Source organism: Notamacropus eugenii, chromosome 7 (assembly GCF_028372415.1).
Source record: "Notamacropus eugenii isolate mMacEug1 chromosome 7, mMacEug1.pri_v2, whole genome shotgun sequence".
Lineage (NCBI taxonomy): Eukaryota > Metazoa > Chordata > Mammalia > Diprotodontia > Macropodidae > Notamacropus > Notamacropus eugenii.
This window is the reverse complement of record NC_092878.1, coordinates 5,083,318-5,108,747: the sequence shown is the minus strand read 5'-3', so window position 1 is coordinate 5,108,747 and position 25,430 is coordinate 5,083,318. Positions and strand designations below refer to the sequence as shown.

General features: G+C 39.2%; 1 protein-coding gene and 1 long non-coding RNA gene across 4 annotated transcripts in view; one reads left to right on the top strand and one right to left on the bottom strand.

Annotated features, from left to right (window-relative positions):
- The window catches only part of LOC140513522 (uncharacterized), a 134,752-nt gene that overhangs the window by 14,637 nt on the left and 94,685 nt on the right, over window positions 1–25,430 (bottom strand). The gene's annotated exons all lie outside the window — the stretch shown is intronic.
- The window catches only part of SLC12A1 (solute carrier family 12 member 1), a 129,163-nt gene that overhangs the window by 47,565 nt on the left and 56,168 nt on the right, over window positions 1–25,430 (top strand). For all 3 annotated transcript variants that reach the window (XM_072623266.1, XM_072623265.1, XM_072623267.1), the window contains 6 exons: window positions 447–554; window positions 867–990; window positions 4,745–4,846; window positions 7,791–7,946; window positions 9,460–9,559; window positions 11,003–11,114. In XM_072623266.1, the coding sequence (XP_072479367.1) occupies window positions 447–554; window positions 867–990; window positions 4,745–4,846; window positions 7,791–7,946; window positions 9,460–9,559; window positions 11,003–11,114 (702 nt within the window). The remainder of the gene's footprint in view (window positions 1–446; window positions 555–866; window positions 991–4,744; window positions 4,847–7,790; window positions 7,947–9,459; window positions 9,560–11,002; window positions 11,115–25,430) is intronic.

Genomic DNA, 25,430 nt, shown 5'->3' with positions numbered 1-25,430 from the left:
AAATTCAGGAATCATTTTGGTTGAATTTAAGGGAAGAAGTTTTGTCCCCTCTAGCTCACAAAATTTCTGAGAAAAATTAATATCCCAGGGGCTGGGTAAGGACTATTGGTAGTAAAAGAGAGAAGAAGGACCTTAGAGACAATCTAATATAACCCTCTCTTTTTATATATGTGGGAATGAGATCTAGAGAGATTTAGAAACTTACCCAATGTCATATGTATGAAAAATGGTGGCCTTGGAAGTCATGTCCTTTGAGCCCCCAATCCAGCATTCTTTCCACTCTTCTAAGCTACCTGCATCTCACAACCTGAGCCATCCCTAGTGCCCAGGACAGTAAGGAAAGTATAATGAGGACAGTCTGGTGAGCAACATCCATCTACAAGTGCTGTCCCCTTCTTCCAGAAGTATTAACCTTATCCTTACTTGAGTGTTTGTTCTCTCTAAAGGTAATGAGCATGGTCTCAGGATTTGGACCCTTAATCACTGCTGGGATCTTCTCTGCAACGCTCTCCTCTGCTCTGGCCTCTCTTGTCAGTGCACCAAAAGTTTTCCAGGTACTAAATCCCCAGAAATGTGATTTTCTTCTAACTGTTTTCTCTCTACATGGATCCAGCTGAAATACTTATTCTCACTAGCAATCATTTTCAGAAACATTTTAATGTTTGCATCTGGCCCAAGTGCTCTATCTGCCACATACTCAAGATAGATGCAAATAATATAAAAAATGATAAACTACAGATGCTAACCAGTGCTACAGTATTGTATGTCACTTAATCTTTCCTAAAATCTCCTTGTTTAAGACTCACTTCTGGGTAATGACTGTGTGCAGATATAAATGACTGATTTCTCTCCTTTTTTTCCATTAGGCTCTTTGCAAGGACAACATCTACAAAGCCCTTCAATTTTTTGCAAAAGGATATGGGAAAAACAATGAGCCTCTAAGAGGATATATTCTCACCTTCATTATTGCCATGGCATTCATTTTGATTGGTTAGTAGGTTTCTTGGTAACACCAGAAGTCAAGAAACATTTTTGAGTATGCATTTGCCTTTATTTTCAGGTTTAGAAAGTTAGTTTGTGTGCATTATTGAGTGGAAAGAACATTGGCTTTTAGCCAGAGATCCTAGGTTCAAATTCTGCCTCTGTCTACTACCTGTATCTACTACCTGTGTGACCTTGTGCAAGTCATTCAACCTGGGCCTTGGTATTCTCATCTATAAAATAAGAAGGCGGACTTGAAAGTTTTAAATTTATGTTTGTTTTCTACCCTACTTTGGGATATTAAGCTTACTTAGGAAGGAAATGAGAAAGTATTGAATTTATATAGGACCAAGAAGATATCTGGTAACCCTTTGAGCCTGAGAGTATAATGATATTGGCCCTGTGACTCTACATGACTCCTAATTTCAAGCTCCTGCTCTTAATCATAGAGTCTCAGAGTTGGAAGGATCTCAAAGAACATCTTTTACAAACCATACCTGAATAAGAATCTTCTATACTAGGGATGGGGAAGCTGCAGCCTCAAGGCCACATGTGGCCTTCTACCTCGAGTGTGGCCCTTTGTTTGAAGCTTAGATTCAGTCAAAGGGCCAAGCTTTCTAGAATGCATGACATCCTGCCCTACCTTCTTAAGCAGTGCCCACTCAATATCTTTTAACTTTTTTGATGACCAAGAGCTGTCCTCATCACCATCAACTATTCTAATCTGCCATAATACAGTACTTTGCCAGCTGTATCCTTTGGTTGTCAAAGGAACTGCTTTGTAAAGCACTGCCCTTTCTAATTTCCTCCTATTTTCTATGGTTGTAGAAATAATAAGACCAACGCTATTGGAATTGTTATGAATTGGGCTAATAAACTCTAATGAAGGCCTTAGATATTCCTGATTCCTACAAAGTATACCAGCTTTGATGCATGAGCTTTGTGGCAGTTATTCCATTGTCTCAGCAACTTTTAAAATCCCATAGCCTTCTGCTTTTTGTCTGTGTTCCAGATGGCGGCAGTTGCTAGAAATCTTACTTCTAAATGAGGAGTCACTGAATGATATTCCCTATGTCATATGTACCATGAGAGGGCTGAGATTAAGATCTATATACTCTCTCATTTCAAACTGGCTGCACCTTTTGGCCGCAGAAATACAAGTAACCCAGAGGAATATACACCACACAGGGCTCCATAGTGATATAGAATAAGGCATGATCAGCACCTGGTAACCCTTAAGTTTCCTTAAAGCCAGGGACTGTGGAATTGAGCCATGTTCAGGGGTGTACTGAAAATATTGAATAACCAGCTTTATAGGGGAGGAGGCATATTGACCACACGCTTTTAAGTTTAAACCGCATTATTAACATTTTCTCCATTGTTTCCTTAAATCCAGACAATCAGTCAAGCCCTGATTGATAGCATTTGCTGATTTCGGAGGTGTAAATGTTCCCTCTGGAAACTTAATAATCTGTTTTGATGAGTAGTTAGAGCTGGTTCCAGCACAGCCATGGGCATGTGCAGTGATCTCTCTGCCTGGGAGAGCCTGGTTCTCTAGTGTTTGAATCATTTACCAAAAAGTCTAAATGAAGGTTTTTAAGACCCATGCTTTTCCTTTTCTTTTACCAAACTGAACTGAAGAAAAGATGGGCTTTTTTTTTTAGTGTTCTCACCTTTGAGATACACTGTGAAATAGGCAGTTTGTCTGCAAGTCCTGTCTTCTGTTTCTTTACTGTTTTCATCCCTTAACAGTCCTCCCTCACCCAGCCTTTTCTGCTTATAATGACCTCTCTCTTTGTCAAAAGTTGAACTTTAAAAATTTAAGCTTTAAAAATTAAACTTTAAAAGCTTGGATTAATTGGGATTGTTCTCATATTAGTCATTTATACTTTAATGCAAATTGAAAGCAATGAGTTGTATTTCCCAACTGTATTTTTATTTTAAGAGTTCCTCCTACCCCAATCCCAACTGTGAAACAAAAGGGTTTGTCACTTGTTCAATTCAGATCAAAATCACTATCAAAGCAATTCTTGATTCTGAAAGAACTTGTATTAAAATATTGATCCTAAATAATTAAATTAAAATTCTAAAATATTAGAAGCATTAGTGAAGAAGTAGGGAAAATATTTAGGGAAGGCAGTGAGACTTCCCAGGGTTTCTGAAATCACACTCTGATGAATGTCAGTCCTACATTTATAGAAAGCCATATCCAAATCCATTAGATCAGGGATTATTAACCTAAGATCTGTCAACTTTTCTAAAAAAATTAATAACTATAATTCAGTATAATTGGTTCCCTTTGTATTCTTATGTATTTTATTTTGTGCATTTAAAAACATTATTCTGAGAAGGTATCCACAGACTCCACCAGATGGCCACAGGTGGCCATGGCACCCAAAAGGTGAAGACCCCTTCATGAGATATATTATTGAAATTCTTCCTCTCACCCACGCTTGGGGCTTCAAGATGAGCCCTTTGGTGTAGCAGAACAAACATTTGTCCGGGAATTAAGAGAACTGGGCTCCACACTTTGTGTATGTGTATCCCAATGAACTAGTCACTTCCCCTCCTGGGATCTTATCTTTGTATGTCCAGAACTCAGCTTAATACCTAGTACATAGTAAGCATTAAATTAATTATTTTTGATTGACTGAAATAATAACAGCTAGCATTTATACACAACTTTACATGTGCTATCTCATTTGATCACGGGAAAGTTTGGATAGCTAGAATTAAATAGATATCCAAATAATAACAAGCATGTGCATAGCACTTTAACGTTTGTAAAGCATTCTATCAACAGCACCTCGTTTCATCTGCACAACAACTCTGGGAGGGAGGGGCTGTTGGCACCCTCATTTTACAGATGGGGAAACTGAAGCAAAAAATATTTAAGTGACTTGCCCAGAATCACACAGCTATTAAGAGCTTGAGGCCAGATTTGAACTCTGGTCTTCCTAAGTCCAGGCCTAGCATTCTATCCACTGTGCTACCCACCTGCTTCATAATTTAGATTACATGACATTAAAGGCCCTTCAATATTTGATTTAACAAAGTGTCCACTATATGTAAGATACCTTTCTTGACCCAAGGGTCAAGATAAAGATAAGATAAAAACCAATAATTTACTAGGCACTTACTTGGCCCCAAGGGACTTATATCTAATATTCTATGAACATATAATTGATAAGAAAAGTGTACAAATGACTAAGGCCATTTTTGTCGTCCCTTTTATGCAATAGACATATAGAATCTACATGGTTTGAGCAGGAGCTTGCTCTGAGTAGTCTAGGAGACAAAGAAGACAGGGATGAGAGGATGCTTAATTTCAGATATTTTAAAGAGAACAGAACAGTTGAATACTTCTGTCATGTGGTTCTTTCAGAAACTTAAAGATTTAGGGAAATGGCAGGTGGTGAACCATGACTATGGCTGTATTTCAGGGGAAGGTTTTATCTGTTTTCCCCTTCAGTCCTCTTCTCAATCCCACCTGTGTTTGCCTTGGGACAAAATTCTCAGCTACCCTCCCCTGCCTGCTGGCTGGATTTTTTCTTACTCCCTACTCTATAAAAGATCCAGTTGATTGTAGACTTCAAGTAAATAATGCAGCCCTGAAGAAAAATCACCAACTCCTTAAATTTTAACAGAGGCCAAGCTATGCCATCAGTATCTAAATAAGGTCATGTTTCAAGATTATAACAGTTGTTCACCCCTAGTTTTCATCCTTGATGTGTTAGCACCTGACTGTATTTTTCTTCCACAGCGGAACTGAACACCATTGCTCCCATCATCTCCAACTTCTTCTTGGCTTCATATGCACTTATTAACTTCTCCTGTTTTCATGCATCTTATGCAAAATCTCCAGGTAAGTTGAGTTTGACATTACAGAATGAACCAAAGACCAGTAAGCCCTTTGTCTCCCACTTGTCTTGTTTCTGCCTCCCGATCCTTCCCTTGCAAAAAATTAGAAGAAAGATAACACGTTTGTGCAACTGAATTTATAAGCATCTCTATACTTATATCCTGGTGGTGGGCAGTGGAATCCACTCTATTTTGGTGAGTTGGGGTCTAACTTCTGAAACTGAAGGGGAAATCATATGAGCAATGGCCTTCTTGACCAACCGTAAAGTCAATTTTCTCCTGCTGCAATAAATTATTCATTGCTAGAGAAACCACATTTATTTCAGCAGCAGAAAAACACCACTATTTATTTCCAGGGTAAAACTGACCAGGGAAGTGGAATAAATGTATATATTTGAAACTTCCATACTATCAATTTGCTTCTTGCCAGTGGTACAGAGCAGAAGGAGGATGAGCAGTTTCCATAACCACCTACTGAGCAGAGGAAAGGCGGATCCATGGTGGGCACCCATCATTCAAATACAGATGACCTCAATATATTTCTTTACCTGGATTAATAGTGGCTCAAAATCGTAAACCAAAGACTAATTCCTCAACATGCCACCCTCTCCCCTCCACTGTCAGTACCTCTGCCACTTTCTTCCTTCCATTACCCAAATCCCTACAACATTAATGGAACAGGAGTCAAAAGCCTCGAATTGGAACCCTATCACTGCTAATTCCTTCTTCTTTGATTTTATCTGAGTTTATGTGTTAGGGGTAGGCAAAAGGGTAGAAAAGGGAAAAAAAGAAGCATTTATGAAGCAACGACTACAAATCAGTGTTTGCTAAGTGTTTTACAAATATTATCTCATTTTTATGTCAAATATTATCTCACAATAACCTTGGGAAGGAGGTACCAAAATTATCCTCATTTTGCAGTTGAGAAAATTGAGGCAGACAGAGGTTAAGTGACTTTCCCAGAGTTACTCAGCTAGTCAGTATCTGAGGCCAGGTTTGACCTCAGTCTTCCTGACTCCAGGTTCAGCATTCTACCCACTTTGCTTCTAGCTACCTCTAAGTGACTTTGGATAAGTGTTCACATCTGTGAAATTAGGACATTAGATTATAGTGGATTTCTAAGGTTCTTTCCAGCTTAAATGATCTCATGGTCCTAGTTTTGGCTTTCAGGATTGCAGTTTCTTCAAACCAGTACTTTTTGACTATCAGATAATTGTCAATGAGAGCCATTTGTGTGAAGTTGAAGCTTCTCCCCTTCCTTCTTGCTGTCTCCTTTTCCAGAAATCTGATTTGAAAGATACCTAACCAAGACATATAGACCCTAAGCAAGAGCTAGGGAACCCTTTCTTTCAAGTAAAGTTACTGATCCACAAAATCAGTTTAGGATGATGTATATAAAAATAAAATTACATTTTAAAAACATTATATTTAATGGGTAAGATATCTATGGTTTATTTTTTTAATTTAACAGTAAATATATATTAAACACCTACTATATAATAGTCAAAGCATTGTGTTAAGTGCTAGGGGTGCAAAACTAAATGCACTTCCTTGAAGGAATTTGCAATCTATTAAGTAGTAGAAGACATATACAAATAATTATAAGTCATAAGATGATAATGAAAAACAAAACATTTATTAAGCACATAAAATGTACCAAGAGCTGATAAAGGTATGAAAAAATGTTCTGCCAAAAAATTGCACTTCTTTTATGGAGAAAGGGATGATCAAAGAAGGTTTTGTGGAGAAGGTGAGACCTGGCCTGGGTCTTGATGTAAGGGGAGTGGGGGGTTACTTCAACAGGCAGAGAAATGAGTGAAAGTTTTTAAAATTTTTTTAAAATTTTTAATTAATTAATTAATTTGTTTTCAGATTTCAACAATCACTTCCATAAGTCTTAAATTTTCTCCCCCTCCCCAATATGGCATGCAATCTTAAATGAGTTCTACACATATATTCTTATTAAATATATTTTCACATTAGTCATTCTGCATAGAAGAATTAAAATGAATGGAAGAAACCATGGGAAAAACCAAAACATAACATAAGAGAAAATAGTCTGCTTCCAGAGTAAAAGTGACCAAAGGAGTGGAATAAATGTATATATTTGAAACTTCTATACTATCAATTTGCTTCTGCGTTCCAATTCCATAGTTCTTTCTCTGGACACGGATGGTGCAAGCTTAGTAGTCGTCATGAGTAGCGCCATGGAAACCAGAGAAGCCAGTATGAGGATTGTGGGGCAGGCGAGAGGGGCAGAATATTTCCAGAATAAAAGAAAATTATAAAGACAGATTGGAACCTGACTATATTAAGCCCTGAATGCCAGCGACAGGAATGTATGCTACATGAGTAAGATGATCAAAGTTACGTTAGGAGATGGAGACCCAAGAAGACTACATTGACTTACCTTATTATCAAGAAGGGAATAAGTGTCAGAAGCAGAACTGAATCCAGGTGCTCTGACTCCAGAGACAGGACTTGAAGATTATTACTGGCATTATAATGTATATAATGTATATATAATATGCTTATCCCTCCCACTACATGAGGAAGCACCATAGAGCAGTGGAAAGAGCATGAAATTTGGAGTCATAGGACTTGGCTTTGAGTCCTTACGGTTGCTTATTAATAAGATAACTTTGAACAAGTCATGTAACTTCTCTGAGCCTCAACTTCTTCATCTGTCAAATGGGGATAACAATTCTTTCATAACCTGCTATTCAGAGTTTGGTTATTAAGAAAATAAAATTAGTTGACCTGTGTAAAGCTTTACATAAAATATGAACTGTGAGCTATTGTTATAAGCTCCTTGAGGATGGGGGTTATGTCTTATGTGTCTTTCCCAGCAGCAAGCACAGTCCTTCACATATAGTGGATGCAATAAATATTGAACTGAATTGAGGTTGAATGGAATTGAATTAAATAAAGTTACTCTGGATTTTCAGGCTGGAGACCTGCTTATGGAATTTACAACATGTGGGTATCTCTTTTTGGAGCCATATTGTGCTGTGCAGTCATGTTTGTTATCAATTGGTGGGCAGCTGTCATCACCTACGTTATTGAGTTCTTCCTGTATGTCTATGTGACATACAAAAAGCCAGGTAAGCTCAGAAAGTCCCTTTCATTATACAGCTGTCAAATCATATTTGATGAATCAACCATGGTTGTCAAGACCACTTTCCATTTAACCTAGAAAACAACCAGTATGCAAATTAGCATACTGGTTGCTCAACAGCAGTATTCTAGGAAAAGAGGAAGAGGGCTTGTTTGTTGTTCCAAGCACTGAAATATCTTGAAAATGGTCACCTAGCATAACTGATTTTCCCCCCACACTTACTGGGCACCATTTTTCCTGATTTATCCAGAATAAGACTGATGGGAGAAAGTGTTGCCTTTGTCCCAGAGGTGATCTATAAAAGGTTTGGGGCTCCCTTTCCTTTCTCTGAGACTCTCTGGACTCATTAAAGTTGGAACATTCTTTTTTATCTTTAAGTTTGAGAAAACAGAAAAAGGAAGTGAACTTGTCTCCCCTGTCACATAAAGTAGTCCTTGGAGTGCCAGAAGAAATACTGAAATTGGTAAAGCTCTTTAGGGACATCCATTTTGCATGAATTCTTGCCCACTTTGTTAGCTTACTTATTCAGAAAAACATTTGCTGAGCACCATCTGCTTTCACATCCACCCCTTCTGTCTCTTTCTCTCATGCCCTTGAAAATGACCCCTTAAACTCTTTGTGTTTAGAATACAGATCTTATTCATGGGTTGATTCACTTCCAGAGTCTGCTTGCTCAGAATATGATCTTCACACAACCCCCTCCCCCAAATGAGAACCCAATAAAAAAGGCTACATAACTTACAGTTTCTGCTTAGCTAGACATTCCCTATACAAAAATAATATTTCCTACCTCTGAGTATTGTTTATGAATATACAAGACATTCTTTCTCTCAGACATCTGAGAAACACAGTGTCGTATAATGGAAGGCATTCTGACCCTGGAATTAGAGGATGAGAGTTAAAATCCTGCCAATGAAATTTATTATTACCTCTGGTGCCATAGGCAAATCATTAAATCCCCTAGAGCCTTTAATTCCTAATCTGTAAAGAGAAGGGGTTGGAATAGATGTTCATTAAAGATCCCTTCTAACTCTAAACCTATGATCCTATAAATTCCACATTGTGATTCCTTCAGTTTTGACTCCTTTTTTTCTATTGATGAAGTTGGGGGAGGTAGGGATAAAGAAAGGAAGAAGGAAGGAAGGAAGGAAGGAAGGAAGGAAGGAAGGAAGGAAGGAAGGAAGGAAGGAAGGAAGGAAGGAAACCTTGGTTTATAAAGGACTACATTCCAGTGCTAAGTGTTTTATATATATTACCTCACTTAATCCTCACAACAACCAGGGAAGGTAGGTGCCATTATTATCCCCATTTTATGGAGAAGGAAACTGAGACAGACAGAGATGAAGTGACTTGCCCAGGGTCACATATCTAAGAAGTGTTTGGGTCTGGATTTGAACTCAAGTCTTGCTGACTTCAGGTTGAGTGCTCTCTGCTGTTCCTAATTCAAAGGAGAAAATAAAACTAAACCTTGTTCTGTTATTATTTCTCTCCATCCATAGATGTGAACTGGGGATCCTCTACGCAAGCCCTTTCCTATGTGAGTGCTTTAGACAATGCTCTGGAATTAACCACTGTAGAAGATCATGTGAAAAATTTCAGGTAATGATAAGCACAAAGCACATAATACTTTGGGTTAGAATTTAAAGAACTGAAAGTGCTTAAAGAATACATTCTTGCCAAACCAGACTAAGAGCAGAGCACAGAAGCTAAAACAATCAGATGTCTACCTACAAAAATACTATGTGTTCCTACTCATAATGCCTGGTGCCACTTCCCAGTCCTTTTCAGCCATGCTCATCCTCTACTGTTGCTTCCCATATCACCAAGCATGATTAGCTTCACACACAGGTGAAGCAGGTAAAGACTAAAACCCATACCATCAGTTGAAAGAGCTTGAGTAACATGACAGGGGCCTTCAAGAATCTGAAGAGATCTCATGAGGAAGAAGGTTTGATCTAAATTCTTCTTGACCCCAGAAGACCAAACTAAGGATAGGAAAAGGACAGAAGTTGTAGAAAGGACAGATTTAGGCTTGAGGTTAATGAAAACATTGCCCTATTTCATTGTTTTCTTCCAGTTTCTTCACCACAAACACAAAAGTGTCTGGACAGAAGGCAGCTCAAAAAACTCCAAGAAGTCTTCCCCAAAATACAACTCCCCATGAAAACTTTTAACAAAAAATATAATTAAGTACATTTCCAATCTTCATCATAAGTTTTACAGCTATCACCTTGGCCTCTTTGTGGTCTTCGCCATATGTTTACATGAATAAACGTAAGGTGTTATATTTGGTTTCAAAAAAGTGAAGTACAACATGGGGAAGAGCATGGTTAGAGTGCAACTCATCTAAAAAAAGCTCTGGGGGTTTTAGTGGGCCACAAGCTAAATGTGCATCGCCAAGGTGGTATGTGACAGTCAAAAAAGCCAATATAAATTTAGGCTGTATGAAGAAAAGCCTCTTCTAGGAATAATGAGGTGATAGAGCCTCTGTACTCTGCTCTGATCAGCCCATATCCACAGCATTCTGTTCAGTTCTGAGTGAACCAAATTTAAAAAGAACATTCACAAGGTGAGGAAACTATGGGGGGGGGTGGGGGGTGGAATAATGAGAGCCTTCAGTCCATGAGAATCGATTTGAGGAACTAGGAATGTTTAGCCTGAAAAACACTCAAGGCAAGAGGAGACAAGATAACTGTCTTCATACTTCAAGGTGTGGAGTAGGAGTTCATCTTGTTCTATCTGTCCCCAAACCAAACAGGAATAGGTGAACATTGTAATGTGGCAAATTTAAACTTGATGTCAGAAAGAGAAAAGAAGTCTTTCCCGTGATGGAGGTTCCAATGTGCAGTGGGCTGTCTCAGGAGGTGGTAGGTTCCTTCTCATTGGAGGTTTTCGACTGGAGTATGCATCTGTGAGGATTCTTTTTTAATATAGTTTCAACTGAAGGACTATTCAGGACCTTCCCAGCTCCAAAATGCTGTGATTCTATGCATGTGATTTCATTTCCATGGCTGGTTCTTATTATTTATTTTCCATTTCTAGGCCCCAGTGTATCGTTTTAACTGGTGGACCCATGACGAGACCAGCTCTCCTGGACATAACACATGCATTTACAAAGAACAGTGGTCTCTGCATCTGCTGTGAAGTCTATGTGGTAAGCACCGTGAGGGTAGAACTTCAGAGCTCAAGGGATGGATGCCAGGACCAATGGAAGGCTGTGTTCACAGAAGACTCCTGTCTTTCCCTTTTGTATTGTTAGGGAAGAGGAAGAATTGTTAGTAAGAAAGCTAGGGGCAGCAGGGACAGTTCTTTCCTCTGATTCACAGAACAATGACCAGCAAGTACCTGAGATCCTGGATTTAAATGGGCAGATGAAATGAGTTTCAGATTTTGTGGGAGACCAACCAAAGTGATCAATATTTGCAAATGAAGCCCTCAGAGCAAAAGTAAGAGAACTGACTATGTACAGCTCTAAGAAAACACTGGGGGCCAACTGTGAGTGGAAGCATAAGGGATGTAACCGAGAGGAGAGGGATCAATTTTTCTGAGTAATTGATGAGGACAGAAGTAAACATAACTGGTTTCCATGACAACACATCACTTTTAGGTTAAATGTTTGGAAAAATCTGTTACACTAAGGTTACCTGGGGAATAAAGCAAATTTATCCAGGTCCCATAGAAACATTTAAGGCCAAAATTAGTCTGTGTGTGTTCTTCAGGAAGTCTGTGAATAGTTACTGATACCATAATCTATGAGTATCTTTCCTCCGCAGGAAAGTGGATTGCAAAATTAAACCCCAGCCATCATCATCACCAATCTGAGACGTAGGAAGGAACAATAAAAGGCAGCCCACTCATCCTGCCCAAAGCATGCTTCATCCTTTCTAACGTTAGTTTCCCCATCTGTAAAGTGGAGATCATCATAGCACCTATGTCAGGGTTGTTGTGAGGATCAGTTAGATAACGTATGTAAAGTGCTTTGCAAATCTTACAATAATACATAAATGGCAACTATTATTATTACCATAATCCATATGTGCACAGACGTCTCTACCAAAGGCCCCAACTCTTAATTTGTACAGGAAATTAGCAAAGTGCTTTATAAACCATAGCATGGTATATTTTATGAGAGCTATAATGATGAGCTATTATATCAGGTTTTTCATTTTTTCAAATCATTTTCATCTCTATTACCCATTGGATTCTTTTAACTCTCTGTCAGGTATTACTGTTCTGTTTTATAGGTGAGGATGTTGAAATCCACAGAGGCGCTAGAGACATAACAAAGCCTGAATTCAAACTCTTATCTCTTATACTCCAAATGCAGTGATCTTTCTGACACTATGTTAAGAATCATACCCATGTCCTTAGACTTATTACGAAGCAGTGTGGCACAAAGGAAAGAACCGTTGTTCTGGTATCAGACTTGGGCTCAAATTCTACCTCTATTTGTGTGACCTTGGGCAAGTCACTTAACTTTCACCAGCCTCAGTTTCCTTACCTATAAAATGAGAAAGTTGGGAATGATCTCTGAGATCCCTTCCAGATTCAGGCACATGATCCTAGGATCTAACATGAACATCACTGCTCTCTCCAAAGACCTTCTATACCTTCTAGGAAACAGGTTCTTGAGAAGCGATGTGGCCCCAAGGCCAGTCCGTCAGCAAGGCATAATGCAAGCTTACTTTTGGAATGAGCAGTATTCCAGGTGCCATGCAAAGCAAATTAGGCATATTCCTGATCTCTTGGAGTTTATACTCTGACAATGCCACCTCAAGCAATTCCCTGCAAGAAAAGATGGCAGCCACTAAGGGGATAAGTAATGGACAAACTATGACTTCAGCCATTTGTAATCTTTTTAAGCACCTTCCTCTCATGTTATCAGTGTTGACATCCTGGGTTAATAGATTTTCATTTTTTGCCAATATGCGACAAGGGCCTGTTTTGATGGAGTAAGCAGTTTGGTGCGTTTTCCTTATCTAGCAATTTAAGCAAAATTGAGTTTAGTGGGCAATGAAAATACGACTGAGTGAAACTCCCTGCTTTCTTTAGAAATGGAGAAATAAATTGGGGAAGGGGAGTAAAAATGGTTATAGATTGGCAAGAATAAAAAGGGCCTGTAAGTCATAGGTTTTAACCACTTTGTTACCACAGCTAGGAAAAAAAGATGCAGTTGCTTCCAAAACTCAGTTTTATCACAAGAAATCTGACTGGCAGTGATATCACCACCTCTGGGAGGGTTCCTTCTCTACATAACATGTGTCTTGGACCATATCATATGTTTCCACGTTGATTGCCCAAGAGTTCTGATCCCAGGTGCTTGTATTCTCTCAGGGGGCTCGAAGCACTTTCTGCAATGGCTCTGATTTGCCAGTTGCTTTCTGAGAGCTCTTGGGACGGCAGATGTTGTCAACGTTATTATGCTCCAGGCTTAACTGTTCATCATCTTTTTGCAAAAGAACATAGGGAGGCAGGAAAAGAAGCTTTGCCAAAGGAAAATGTCTTCCTAAAGCACTGGCCAAGACTGGCCATGGATGCAGGCAGTGGGTGGGGAGATAAATGTTCATTGTAATAATGATGTAAGGAGAAAAACAACTTTGGTTTCTCACCCCAGAGAGCTGGTGCTTACCCTGTAGTCATTTTCAGCCTTAAGAGTGTTTCTACTTCACATAACAACTTCCAAATAACCAAATTTAGGCACTAAATCTTTTAGAGTTGCCAACAGGTTAATAATGAGAAACCTGTCACCTGGGAGGTCATGGAGGTTGTAGCCTTTGTCTCCCTGGGATTGACAGGTGTGTGAGTCACTGAGAAGTTAAGGTCCACAGCTCACTGGCCTTCCAAATGCCTTGAGGCTGGAGGGAAGGATCCCTGCCAGACACAGCACAGGCTGCTGGCGCATCTCCTTCCTTGACCCCTGGCCATGGTGGTGGAGGGCTAGGGCTGGAGGCCTCCAAGGTTGAAATGCTGGCAGCTAATAACTTATAACATTAGCATTAGTCCTCCACTCTAACGCGAAATAAGGCAGAATAGGAATGGCAGCTTTTTTTTACACAGTGTTTTATACTTTACAAAGCTCTTTAATCATAAGTAGTAAAAGTATTATTATCTCCATTAAGGGCTGAGAAAACTGACAGTTATAAAGAGTACTTTTTTTCTAATTTAAAAGGTCATTTAGGCTACTAAATACATAATTCTGTTCCACTTGATTGGCTTTGGAAGAAGAAACATTTATTTTTCTTATTTTTTAACTGTCTTGAGCCTCAAACCTCCTCAAGAGAGCCTGAAAACTAGCTCTTTCCCCATTGCGTGAGGATAGAGGAATAGCCACTAGAGATTTCTCTGCAATAGCACACCAGTCACCCTAAGTCCATTTCTGTAGCTACAGATTGGAATTCCAACCTATGGATCTCTGGAATGTCTGTTTATTATTTTGCCAAATAACAGTGCAATGTTTTTCAGTATCTCCTGCTGTCCTTAAATTATGAAATTATATCTTGGTCTTGGGATGCTTGGCCCAGAACCACTTTCTTTCACCTGTGGGACTCTAGCCCCCGCTTTGTATCAGGAGCCTTTCTTTCACCTTGGGCCCACAACCCCAACTTCTCCCTCTTCTCTACTGCTGCCCCTCTGATACACACAGCCTTTCCACACGCTTTCTAATTACTGAGAAACAGATTTACAAATATCTAACAGAAGGCAAAAGTTATCAGACTACAAGAAATTTTAAAAGGGGGATCTTGGTCTTTAAGGAAAGTCTAAATGGAGCGAGGGTTGGTCTTTATTAGCTCCTTCCTTTCCTGAGGACTTATTCTTAAGTACATATCCTCAAAGGAAGCTCCACTCAGGTCAACCAAGCCTTCATACTCCTAACCTGGGATAAATCTGGGTTGTCAGCTGGGTCTAGTTAATTCATTGCTTCCAGAATCCACTTCCCAGTCTCATCTTCACAGCCCCCACTAAGCCGTGCTTCCTTTCTTTGAAGATATTGAGAGGTTAAATGACTTGCTCAGGGTCACACGGACAACATGTATCAGGAAGTGAGATGGTAAACTCCTCTTACTGGCTCCAAGGCTAGCTGTCTGCCCACTATGCCTCACTGTATCTCATGGGAAATTCATAGATGTTAGAGCCTGGTGAGCCACCCCTCTCATTTTGTTTGAACTCTAGCAGGTTTGCCCATACCTGGATACTTAGGCAGAATCAGTGTACAGATGTCCTACCAGTCAAGCCGTGATGATGTTTAACAAGCATCACATGGTAAACTTGAAGTGAATGACCAAGTAAAGATCTGGGGAGTGACACATCATCTTGACCGCTGTGGTCTACTCTTCTCTTATATTCTCCTCAGTGTTTTCTGTTTTGGGGAGGTTTCCCCCATGTATCTCTGGCTACTAATTCTCTGAGGGAAGATCCAGGAAGTCAATATGTAGTCTTTGTTTACCAGGTGACTGTACATGTGTTTGCAGTCAGTACCTGTACTGCTTCAGAGCTAAGACACAGAGTCAATCAAAAAGGGAATATGAGTGACGATGACATGTGTCATGGATTCATCACACATTTGATTTATAATGCTTTTCACTCATTCACTTGTCCCACATATCCAGTCAAGTGCCAAATCTTGTGGAATCTATTTCTACAACATCTCTCCTATATGGGAAGGGGATGAGTTTATTAAGCATTTACTGTATTCCAGCACTGTGCTATTATCTCATTTGATCTCACGCAACCACCACCTGAGCTCAGGCCCTCATCTCCTTTCTCCTGGACTATTGTAATAGGTTCCTAATGGGTGTCCCCATCTGAACTCCTTTTCCAATCCAATCTACCTTTCACCAAATTGCCAAAGTAAGTTTTCTAAAGCATTCGACAGGATCAACTTTCAACAAACATTCCTTACAGGCCTACCCTGTCCTCTATAAAGATGAAACAAAACATAATTCTTTCCCTCAAGACACTTAGATTCTAGTAGGGAGATAAGAAAGCTGCAAATAGGTGTAAGTTATATGTGCTAAGTATATAGATTTATTCTGAGAATGACAAATCCCAGACCACTGGCTCCATATTTCCTCTATCCTGGACCTTGGAAGTTTATTATTTTTTTTAATGCAACGGAAGGTTTTTACATTTCTATCTCTATTAAATTTCATCTTATTGCGTTTGGGCCACTTTTCTAGCCTATCATCTTTTGGGATCTTTGGCAGCTTGCCCCTTTATTCCTCATTGTTTTCAGAATTTCATTCTTAAGACCTTCCTGTTCCTCTTGGGACAACTTCCCCTACTCTTTGCTGTTCAAAAACCTTCACCTTATCCCACTGCCAAAAGAATAAGGTCCAATTCCTTAATAATGTAGCCCTCAAATACCCAAGGGTTCCAGTTCTTCAGTCTATTCAGTCCCCATGACCTATGCCTCCTCTCCACCTCAAATAAAGAAATGGTCATCCCTTGATCTTGCCATCTTGCTCTGGCTTTAGGCCATGGGTTCCTACCTAGCCTTTCTCTGTAGAAATAGTCTACTCTTTCTAAATCAAGGAAGCATGTCAGACTGTACATTATTTTTTTTCTGAATCTCTGCCACAAATTCTATGACAGTAACTTTCTATCCATTTTTCTACCCTGGTTCTCATCCTTTCTGCTTTTGCAACTAGTTCATTTTTATCGGTCCAAATCAGATCTGGAACAAAAGTTTTCTTCATTGTCCCTCTCTACTTTAAAAAAAAAATTAACTTATTAAGACAAAGCAAGAACTTATCAACTGTTCTGGTTTTGACAGAAAGAGTTCCAGATGATATCCAGAAAACTGAACCTCCCCATTACTACAGTATCATACTACAATATAGGCTTGTGGTCTCTTATAACAGTCTCTTGTCCATCTTGTATTTAGGTGGTCAATATTATACAATACCACATCTATTTTTTCCTTCCATTGATTCTCACCCAAAAACTCTCTACCATGTTTCCCTACTAAAGTTCCTGCATCTCTTCCCTAGAACATTTTCTTAACATACAATATTTCATGATCCCCTTCATCTTTTCTGTTCTTTCTGAATGGGACATGCAGTATGGCTCAGGAGGATGAGAGCTGGCTTCAGAGTTGGTAAGACTTCTGACAGAGACTGGCTGTGTGACCCTGGATAAATTTGGGTCTCCTCTCAGTGTTCTACAAAATTCTTTAAGACTACAAGTTGCAGGGAAAGAGCTGACTTGAATTGTTAGAGGGAGTATTTTTTTCATTCAGTAGTTCCCTAAATCAGTGGTGTCAAACTCAAATAGAAATGACAGTTGTACATGTACATTTGTGTACATGTACATTTGTGTACATATACATTTGTGTACATGTACATTGGATTTAATCAATGTACATTGCATTGTACAAAGCAGTGTACAAATTAGTGAGGATCCAAAAGGAAAAAATTGTCTCTCCTCTGAAGATTATTTTGTGGGAGAGATTCAGGGTAGACAGAATAAGGAAGAGAGCAGTGAAAACCAGAGGTATCATGAAATGCTTCACATAGGATTGGGGCTAGATCTAAGTTTAAAGATATCAGAGAGTTTTAAGAGGTAGAGGGGAAGAGGGAACACATTCCAGTCATGTAGGAAAACCTGTTTGAAGGCAGAGAGATGGGCAATGGAATGTCAATGGAAGGGCAATGGGATGCACCTAAGATATTGATTGGGCAGGAACACTGAGTGCATGTGATAGGAAATAAGTCTATAAAGACAGGTTGGAGCCAGATTGTGGAGAGCTTTAAATCCCAGGCATCTATGGTATTTTTTCCTACAAGTTAAGTGGCAACCAGTGAAGATTGCTGAGCCAGAGCATGACATGATCAAAATTACACCTTATAACTAAATAGAGGACGCACTTGAGAAGGCAATATTAGAAGCAGACAGGTTGATTGAAAGGTTCTGCTACTGCAGAATTGTGCTATTGCACAATTGAGAAGAGATTGGTGCTTGAACTAGTGGTAGGATGTGTAGAGAAATGGGGAGAGATATGAGAGATACTGGGAGGTAGACTAAGCAATATGGATGGATGTGAGGGTTGTAGGAAGTTTTAGTCTAGATGACTAAGGGGATGGTGATGCTTTTAAGGAGAAATAGGGTAGTTAGGAAGGTCAGATTTTGAGGGGAAAGACTCAATTAAGCAAGTATCTGTTTCAGTTTGAGTTATACTGGTGGGATGGCATGTACATCCAGGTGGCGATATACAACAGGAAGCTGGAAATGCTTGATTGAAGTTCAAGGGAGTGGCCAGAGTTGAATATGTAGATTTGGGAATCATTTGCATATAGATGGTAATTGAAATCATTAGAATGAATGTTGTCACCTTTCAATGGTCTCCTATTTGGTCTATCTTCCTCAAGTCCTCTCCCAAATCCAATCCATCTTGCCAAAGTGATTTTCCTTAAGCATGGATCTGACCATGTCACTACCCTAGTCAATAAATTCACCATTGCTTTTAGGATGAACTTTTAAAGCCTTTCACCACCTGGCCCCAACCTGTGTTTCTACCTTTTATCACTCATTACTTCATTCCCAAAAGCAATAGTACCTCCATGCCTTTGCACTGGCTAGCCCCTATGACTAGGATGTACTCCTTCCATAGCCACACCTCATAATCCTTCACTTCTTCCAAGGTGCACATCAACAACCACCTTCTACACAAAGCCTGTCCATGCGCTCCAATTGCTTCCAACGCCCTCACTGACGCTCTTGCATTTATTTGGGAGTTATTCTTTATGTGTGTATTTTGTAACACTGATAGGCAGCTCTGTGGAAGGCACTTAATTTTTTCTGCTTCCTTCTCCCTTCTGGAAGGGGCAAAGGTAATCTCCCCCCAGATTTCACCTGTCTCTACTCTGACTTTCTTCCTTTCCCATATTAGAGACCAGAGATTTAATTAGCTGTACACTGTAAGAACACTGAGCTTATATTTAGCATAGAGACAATATAACGGCCCTCAGGTCTATGTGGTCTTTTTATGCGATGTGGTTTATATCAGACAAAAAGCTTATTAATACAATGACAATAGTTCAGATCTCCCAGTTAAGGAGAATCCCTAAAACTCAGACAAAAGTTTGGCTCTCTGCCCTAATTTAAAATTTGCTTATTTCTGGCTAATTTCTGGCTATTTGAGGCAAAATCAGGACACAGAAAATGTTTAATTAAAAGAAGTGAGCGGAGTATGTTTCAGTGACTGCTACTGGCCAGGTAAAGGGAGGAGAAAGTGAGAAAGAGCTGACCTTTTGGAACTTCCCTCAGTCCTCAAAGAGGCCATCATAACCAACAACTTCAATCTCAATTCTCTGTTCCAAGATGCCTGCCAGGCTCAAAGGACCACCTCCATCTCTCCCTTCTCTGGCAAGTTCAGCTCTCCTTTCACCTGCTGCCCCCATGCTGCGGACTCTCTCATCTCGGTGTAGGTCCTAGAGATGCCAGGGATGTCATCTACTGCCACTGCCTCATACTCTTCAGGACTCCTTCCTCAAAGTCTACTCTCTCACAGACTGAGTGTGCCTCCTTAAAAACTCCCAGGCCTCTAAGTCTGCCTCCTGATATAAAGACCATGACAGTCCAAATTTTTTTCTCGGAGCTAAGGAAATTCAAGTCCTTCTGAACATTCCAGGATTCTAGTTAGTTGTTAAACCTCCAGTCCATTGATTTATGTCCATGATGCCCACCACTGGAGAAAGTAAACTCTATAAGAGTAGGGACTATTTCATTTTTTGTATTTTTTGATCCCTGATGTCTAGCACAGTTCCTGGCACTTCCTATGTACCCGATAAATACTTAATTGGTTGGAATGAAAAGAGGTTCATGATCAGAGCTTTAAGGAATGTTCACATTTTGGGGTCAATAGAAGGAATTAAAACAGTAAAAGAGTCATAAAAGGAGCACCCAGAGAGGTAGCAGGACAGCCCAGGAAGCTATTATCAGTTTGGAAAGAACATTTTCAGTAAAATATCAAAGTCAGACTGAAAAGGGAGAGAAATTAATGAATGGGTGACAACTACTTCTCAAAAGTTGGCAGTTAAGAGGAAGAGAAAGAAGAGGACATTGCTCGAGATAGAAAAATCTGTCTGCAACAAAGGGAAGTGGGTTGTTCTGTGTTGCTTTTAAGACATTCAAGACCTGAATATGTCTGTCTGCTAACAAAAGGGAAGGAGCCAATGGGGGCAGAGAGGGATGAAAGAGGCAGTAGAGGTGATTTAAAAATCAGGGTTCTGGAGGAAAGACGAGAGGACGAGATCAAAGACACCAGGTTGGAGCTGGCCAGGAAAGGAACTCCTTCATCCTCTCAGACAAAGAAGGAAAAGATAAGTAAGAGATAAGAGCGTTTTAAGTGTGGAGGAAGAGAATTGAATGAACTCAAGTCAAAAGGTCCTAATCTTTTCAGAAGAGTTGAAAAAATCTGCAGAAAGCGAGGCAAGTAATAGAATTAAGGAGCCTAAAGAAAGGGGAGATAGTTGGATATAACTATTATGTGAGAAGGTTGCAGGGATTCAATAAGAGAAGGAAAAGAGAGTTTCCATATAGCATTGAAGTTAGAAAACATAATTTTGAAGCAGATCAAAGAACACTGTTTTGTGACTCCCCCCAACCTCTCTGAGTCTGGAGCAGTTCAGAAGAAATAACAGAGGAAGTGATACCACCCCCTCCATATTCTCCAATACATTACTCCCTCACGTTATCCCCCCTCTGTCTCTGGCCCTGCCTCTCTGGCCCTTTCTGTCTCTCTGTCTCTGTCCCTCATACACATAGACACACATACATATATCTTCAGTCTTTCTTATTTACTCACTCCCCAGCCATGCACCCAAGTTCCCTTCATCTTTAAAGCAGCACTCACTGGATGTTATATCTGTTAGTTATCACCTTCTATGTCTCCTCCCCTCCTCAGCTAACCCTGAAGATGCCTTCACTCAATCATCCCACTCTCTTTTCTCTTTCTTCCAAACGATGTCCTATCCGCTTCTAACCTCATCGTCCAACTAAAACCGCTCCCTCCAAAGTAATCAATGATCTCTTAATTGCCAGATTTGAGGTCATTTTTCACAATTTTCATCCTCCTTGCTCTGTCTGCAGCTTTAGATATTGTTGACTATACTTTCCTTAAGTGATCTCTCCTCTCTGGGTAATCATGACATTATTCTTTCCTGGCTCTATGACAGCTCCTCCTCAGTCTCCTGAGAGACCGAACATACATGTATACATATGTGTGTGCATATATGTGTGTGTATACATACACACATATATGTTTCTATATCGTGTATAATACAGATATGAAATATATAGAGAATGAATAGACTATGAGTATATGGGCTATACATATACATACATATATGACGCAGAATGAATTTGTTTATAAGTCAAATCCCCCCATAATAAAATTCATGGATGATAGAAACCTATCATTTAAGCATTTTATCTCCTGTGTTATGTGTACTTCCATGTGTGTGTATGTGTATGTATGGGAATATGCTTGTATATACATATACATACACATGTATAAGTTCAGATTCCACCTCTGATGCTTACTACCTTTGTGACTATGGGTAAGTCACTTACAATCCCTGGGGCTCTGTTTCCTCATCTGTAAAATTAAGGAATTGGACTAGATAACTTCAGAGGTCCCTTTCAGTTCTCGACTTATGATTCTATGATTTTAAATGGATACATACACAAATATATACATACTATATTTATTTTTTATATGTACATACATTCAACTCAGTTTACAGTCTTCCACTCCATCCATACTCTATTTTCATTCTCAGCAACATCAATATTCACTTGTTCACACTTGTACTTTGTATACACTTGTATAAAACCTTTAGCAGCTGTGTAAAATGGGGAGATATTTGAGACAGAAATCAATTAGGAGACTATATAATACACCCATATGTGTATATTGGGAGACTATATATGTAAATACATATATGTACGCATGTGTATATGTGATTATATGAATATGAACATGTATGCTGCATATGCTGTGCCTGTGCAGTAGATGTAAAATATACATGTTTGTACATATGTATTAGACACAGAATTTCCATATATGTCTCTATATAAATCCTTCTACTAAACATCATGGGATAGGGAATCTGTCTTCTCTAAATTTCATATTTCCCCTGGTTCTTATCATAGTGTTCTACATACTCTAGGCATTAAAAAGATTTTGAAATTGGATTGGATTAGATTAATAAGACAAGTCTTTCTGTTTTTTTATTTTCCTCTTCTGGTTCCAGAAGAAGAGGATTTGTCTTGATCTTCTTATTGAGAGCTACAGGAAACATCTATTTTCTAGATTTATTCCTATATATATACATATATATATATAGGTATATATGTCTACACACGCATTAATATATATTACATATAAATATGTGTGTGTGTGTGTGTGTGTGTGTGTGTGTATATATATATATATAAAATTTGCTGTCAGAAGAACTTGGAGAGAACACAATATTTTCCACCATAGCACTGTGTTTAGCCTTAACTCGTCCTGCTATAATTTAGGCTCATTTCTTTTTTTTTATCTTTAGTAGAAATGGAGAACATTTGCTCACTGTCCTCTTCAGAGAATAACCTTTCCTCTACTCAAAGACAGTGATCCAGTCACCTCATCACCACCTGTCTGTATTTAGTCTGCAGAGACTAAATAATTGCAAACTCTTCACACTTTCCTCAGACCTGTGTCCTCCCATTTGATGTTTCTTTTAAAAAGAAAGGAAAAAAACCCACCCAACAACACATAATTTTGTCTACTGAAATGCTGAGTTCATTTTAAAACTCATTTTTGGATGAAGTTAGCTATAGAAATATTTTAATTGGGTGATAAAATCCACTTCTGTGATTCTGACTCACAGTGAGAAGTTAGAGGACTCTGTCCCTGCATTTCTTTCTCTCTCTCTCTTTTTTTTATGACTTGCTTTTTTCCCATGGCAGCTGTATGGCAGCTTTGCTTCCACATTAATATGTGTACAACAATGATAGTAAAATAACTTTCTGCAAAGAGAGATTCTACATGAAATATTTTTATGACTTCACAATATGACAAACCCGGGCACTAAAGTAAATCTCACTGTCACAGTTAATGTTTAATTTGGATTTTTGTAATACTAATAGATATATGCTAGACTGTATTTATTTAAATAAGTGCCAGTTTCCCCAGGGGTTCACAGTCATGGTCGTGCAATTCGTAGGCTGATGCTAAGGCACATCCTTTCTGGACCTGGCAGTGATTTCTCTGTCCCATCCCTACTCTCTCTGTTGGGCGTCCTTCATTGAATTTCTCTTTTTGCTTTGTACTATTACTAGTAGGGCAGAGAGACCCAAGATAGACCGAATTCATATCCCATACTGAACAGAATTTAGAGCTGAGAAGAAATGTAGAGAAAATTTTAGTATAGAGGTTCTTAAGCTGGGGCCTGTGAACTTGTTTTCTAAAAAGATATTTGGTAACAGTATTTTAATGTAATTGATTTCCTTTGTAATCTTATGTGTTTTATATCATGCATTTAAAAGCATTATTCTGAAAAGAAATCCACAGATTTCCATAAAAGGCAATAGCACATAAAAAGGTGAAGAACCCCTAGATTAGAAGTCCATCATCTTCCTTTTACAGCTGCTCAGGGAGACCAAGATACTTGCCCAAGGTCATGTGGCCAGCTTAGATTAGAACCAGGGCTAGAATCCCAATCTCTTGATATCTACTACAATCCTCTTTACTCTCAACCACTGCCTTCTTAGTGACTTCTAAAGTCTACAATTTCGTCACTTTTCAGAGTGACTGAAAAATAAATTCCCTCCAAAGAATGCTTCTTACCAAGTTTATAAGTAGGTCTAGTCTTCCAACGATATCGAAAAATCCCTAAGGATAAGGGTCATCTCTCACACTTCTCTTACACAGTGCCGGACACTGTGCTATCATGGAAAGTACATTAGAGGGTGTGAGTTGAAATCTTGGTTTTCCCATTTACTACCTGTGTGACTTGGTCAAGTTACTGACCTTCAAAGGCCTCACTTACCCAAAACTGAAAAGGAGAAGGTTGGATTAGATGACCACTAATATCCTTTCCAAAAATACTTGTTGTATTAAGCTGAAATGGAAGGAGAAAGGAGCTAACATATTGTCTAAGGAAGTCTAAGGAAGATAATGGGATGCAACATGTCAAAATGCATCTGAATCAAATTAAAATATAATTGGGAAACATTTAAGAAAATAAACAAAAGCGTAGTACAACATAGATAATGTTAACATTGTGGTTTTCTAAGTCAATATGCCTGTGTAGGAATTATTTCTATTTCAGTTGGACACTTCTGGTATAATGAGCAGAGAAGTGGCCTTGGTGTCACTCGATCAACAAGCATTTATTAACCATTTGGGGAGAAAGAAATGGCAACCCACTCCAGTATCTTTGCCCAGAAAACCCCAAATGGGGTTATTACTGAAACAACTGAGCCACAACAAAAACTATATTCTAGGATGATACTGAGTTAAACGCTGGGGATACTAGGAAAGGCAAAAAAAGTGTCTTGTCTTCAGGGAGATGATATTCAAATGGGGGAAGACAACATGTAAATAACTAGGCACATGCAAGACATATATGGCGTAGATAGATAGAAGGTAATGGTAGAGGGGAAGGCACTAGCAGTGAAGGCAAATGGAAAAGGTCTCCGGTAGATTTGTATTGTGTCCAGAATGAAATCAAGGAAACTAAGCAATGAAAGGGAAGAGGGCGATAATTCTTAGAATGGGGGACAACCAGTGCAAAGATATGGAGTTGGGAGGTGGGAGTGTCATGTGCCAGGAATACCACGTTGGCCAGCGTGCCTGGATTGTAGACTGTGTGAAGGGAGCTAAAGAAAATATTGGAAAGGGAGGAAGAGGCCAGGCTGTGATTAGCTTCAAATGCCTAAGAGAGGACCTTATATTTGATCCTGAAAGCTAGATGAGAACCAGTGGAGTTTATTGAGGAGGAGGAGGAGGTGACATGAGGAAACCTACTCTTTAGGAAAATTAATTCAGGCAATTGAGTTTGAGGATGGATTGGAGTGAGAGAAGAACTGTGATAGGGAAGTTAATGAGAAGGCTATTGCCTTAGTCCAGGTGGCGAGAGTCTGAACTAGAGTGATGGCTACATGAACAGAGAGATGTTAAACAAAGAGGGAGAAGAGGACCGACATAAGAGATATTGTGAAGGTAATTTGGCAATGGATTAGCCACGTGAGGAGAGTGAGATTTAGGAGCTGAAGATGACACTGAAATTGCAAGCCTAGGCCTACAATAATAGGAAAATGATGGTACCCTGGACGGAATAGAGAAGTCTGGATGAAGGGGAGGGTTTTGGGGGGAAAATACTGAGTTCGGTTTTGGACATGTAGAGTTCGAGTTGTCTGTGGAACTCAGATATGGTTGTTTATGGATTATGTCTCTGGAATATCCTCTTCAAGATGTCCC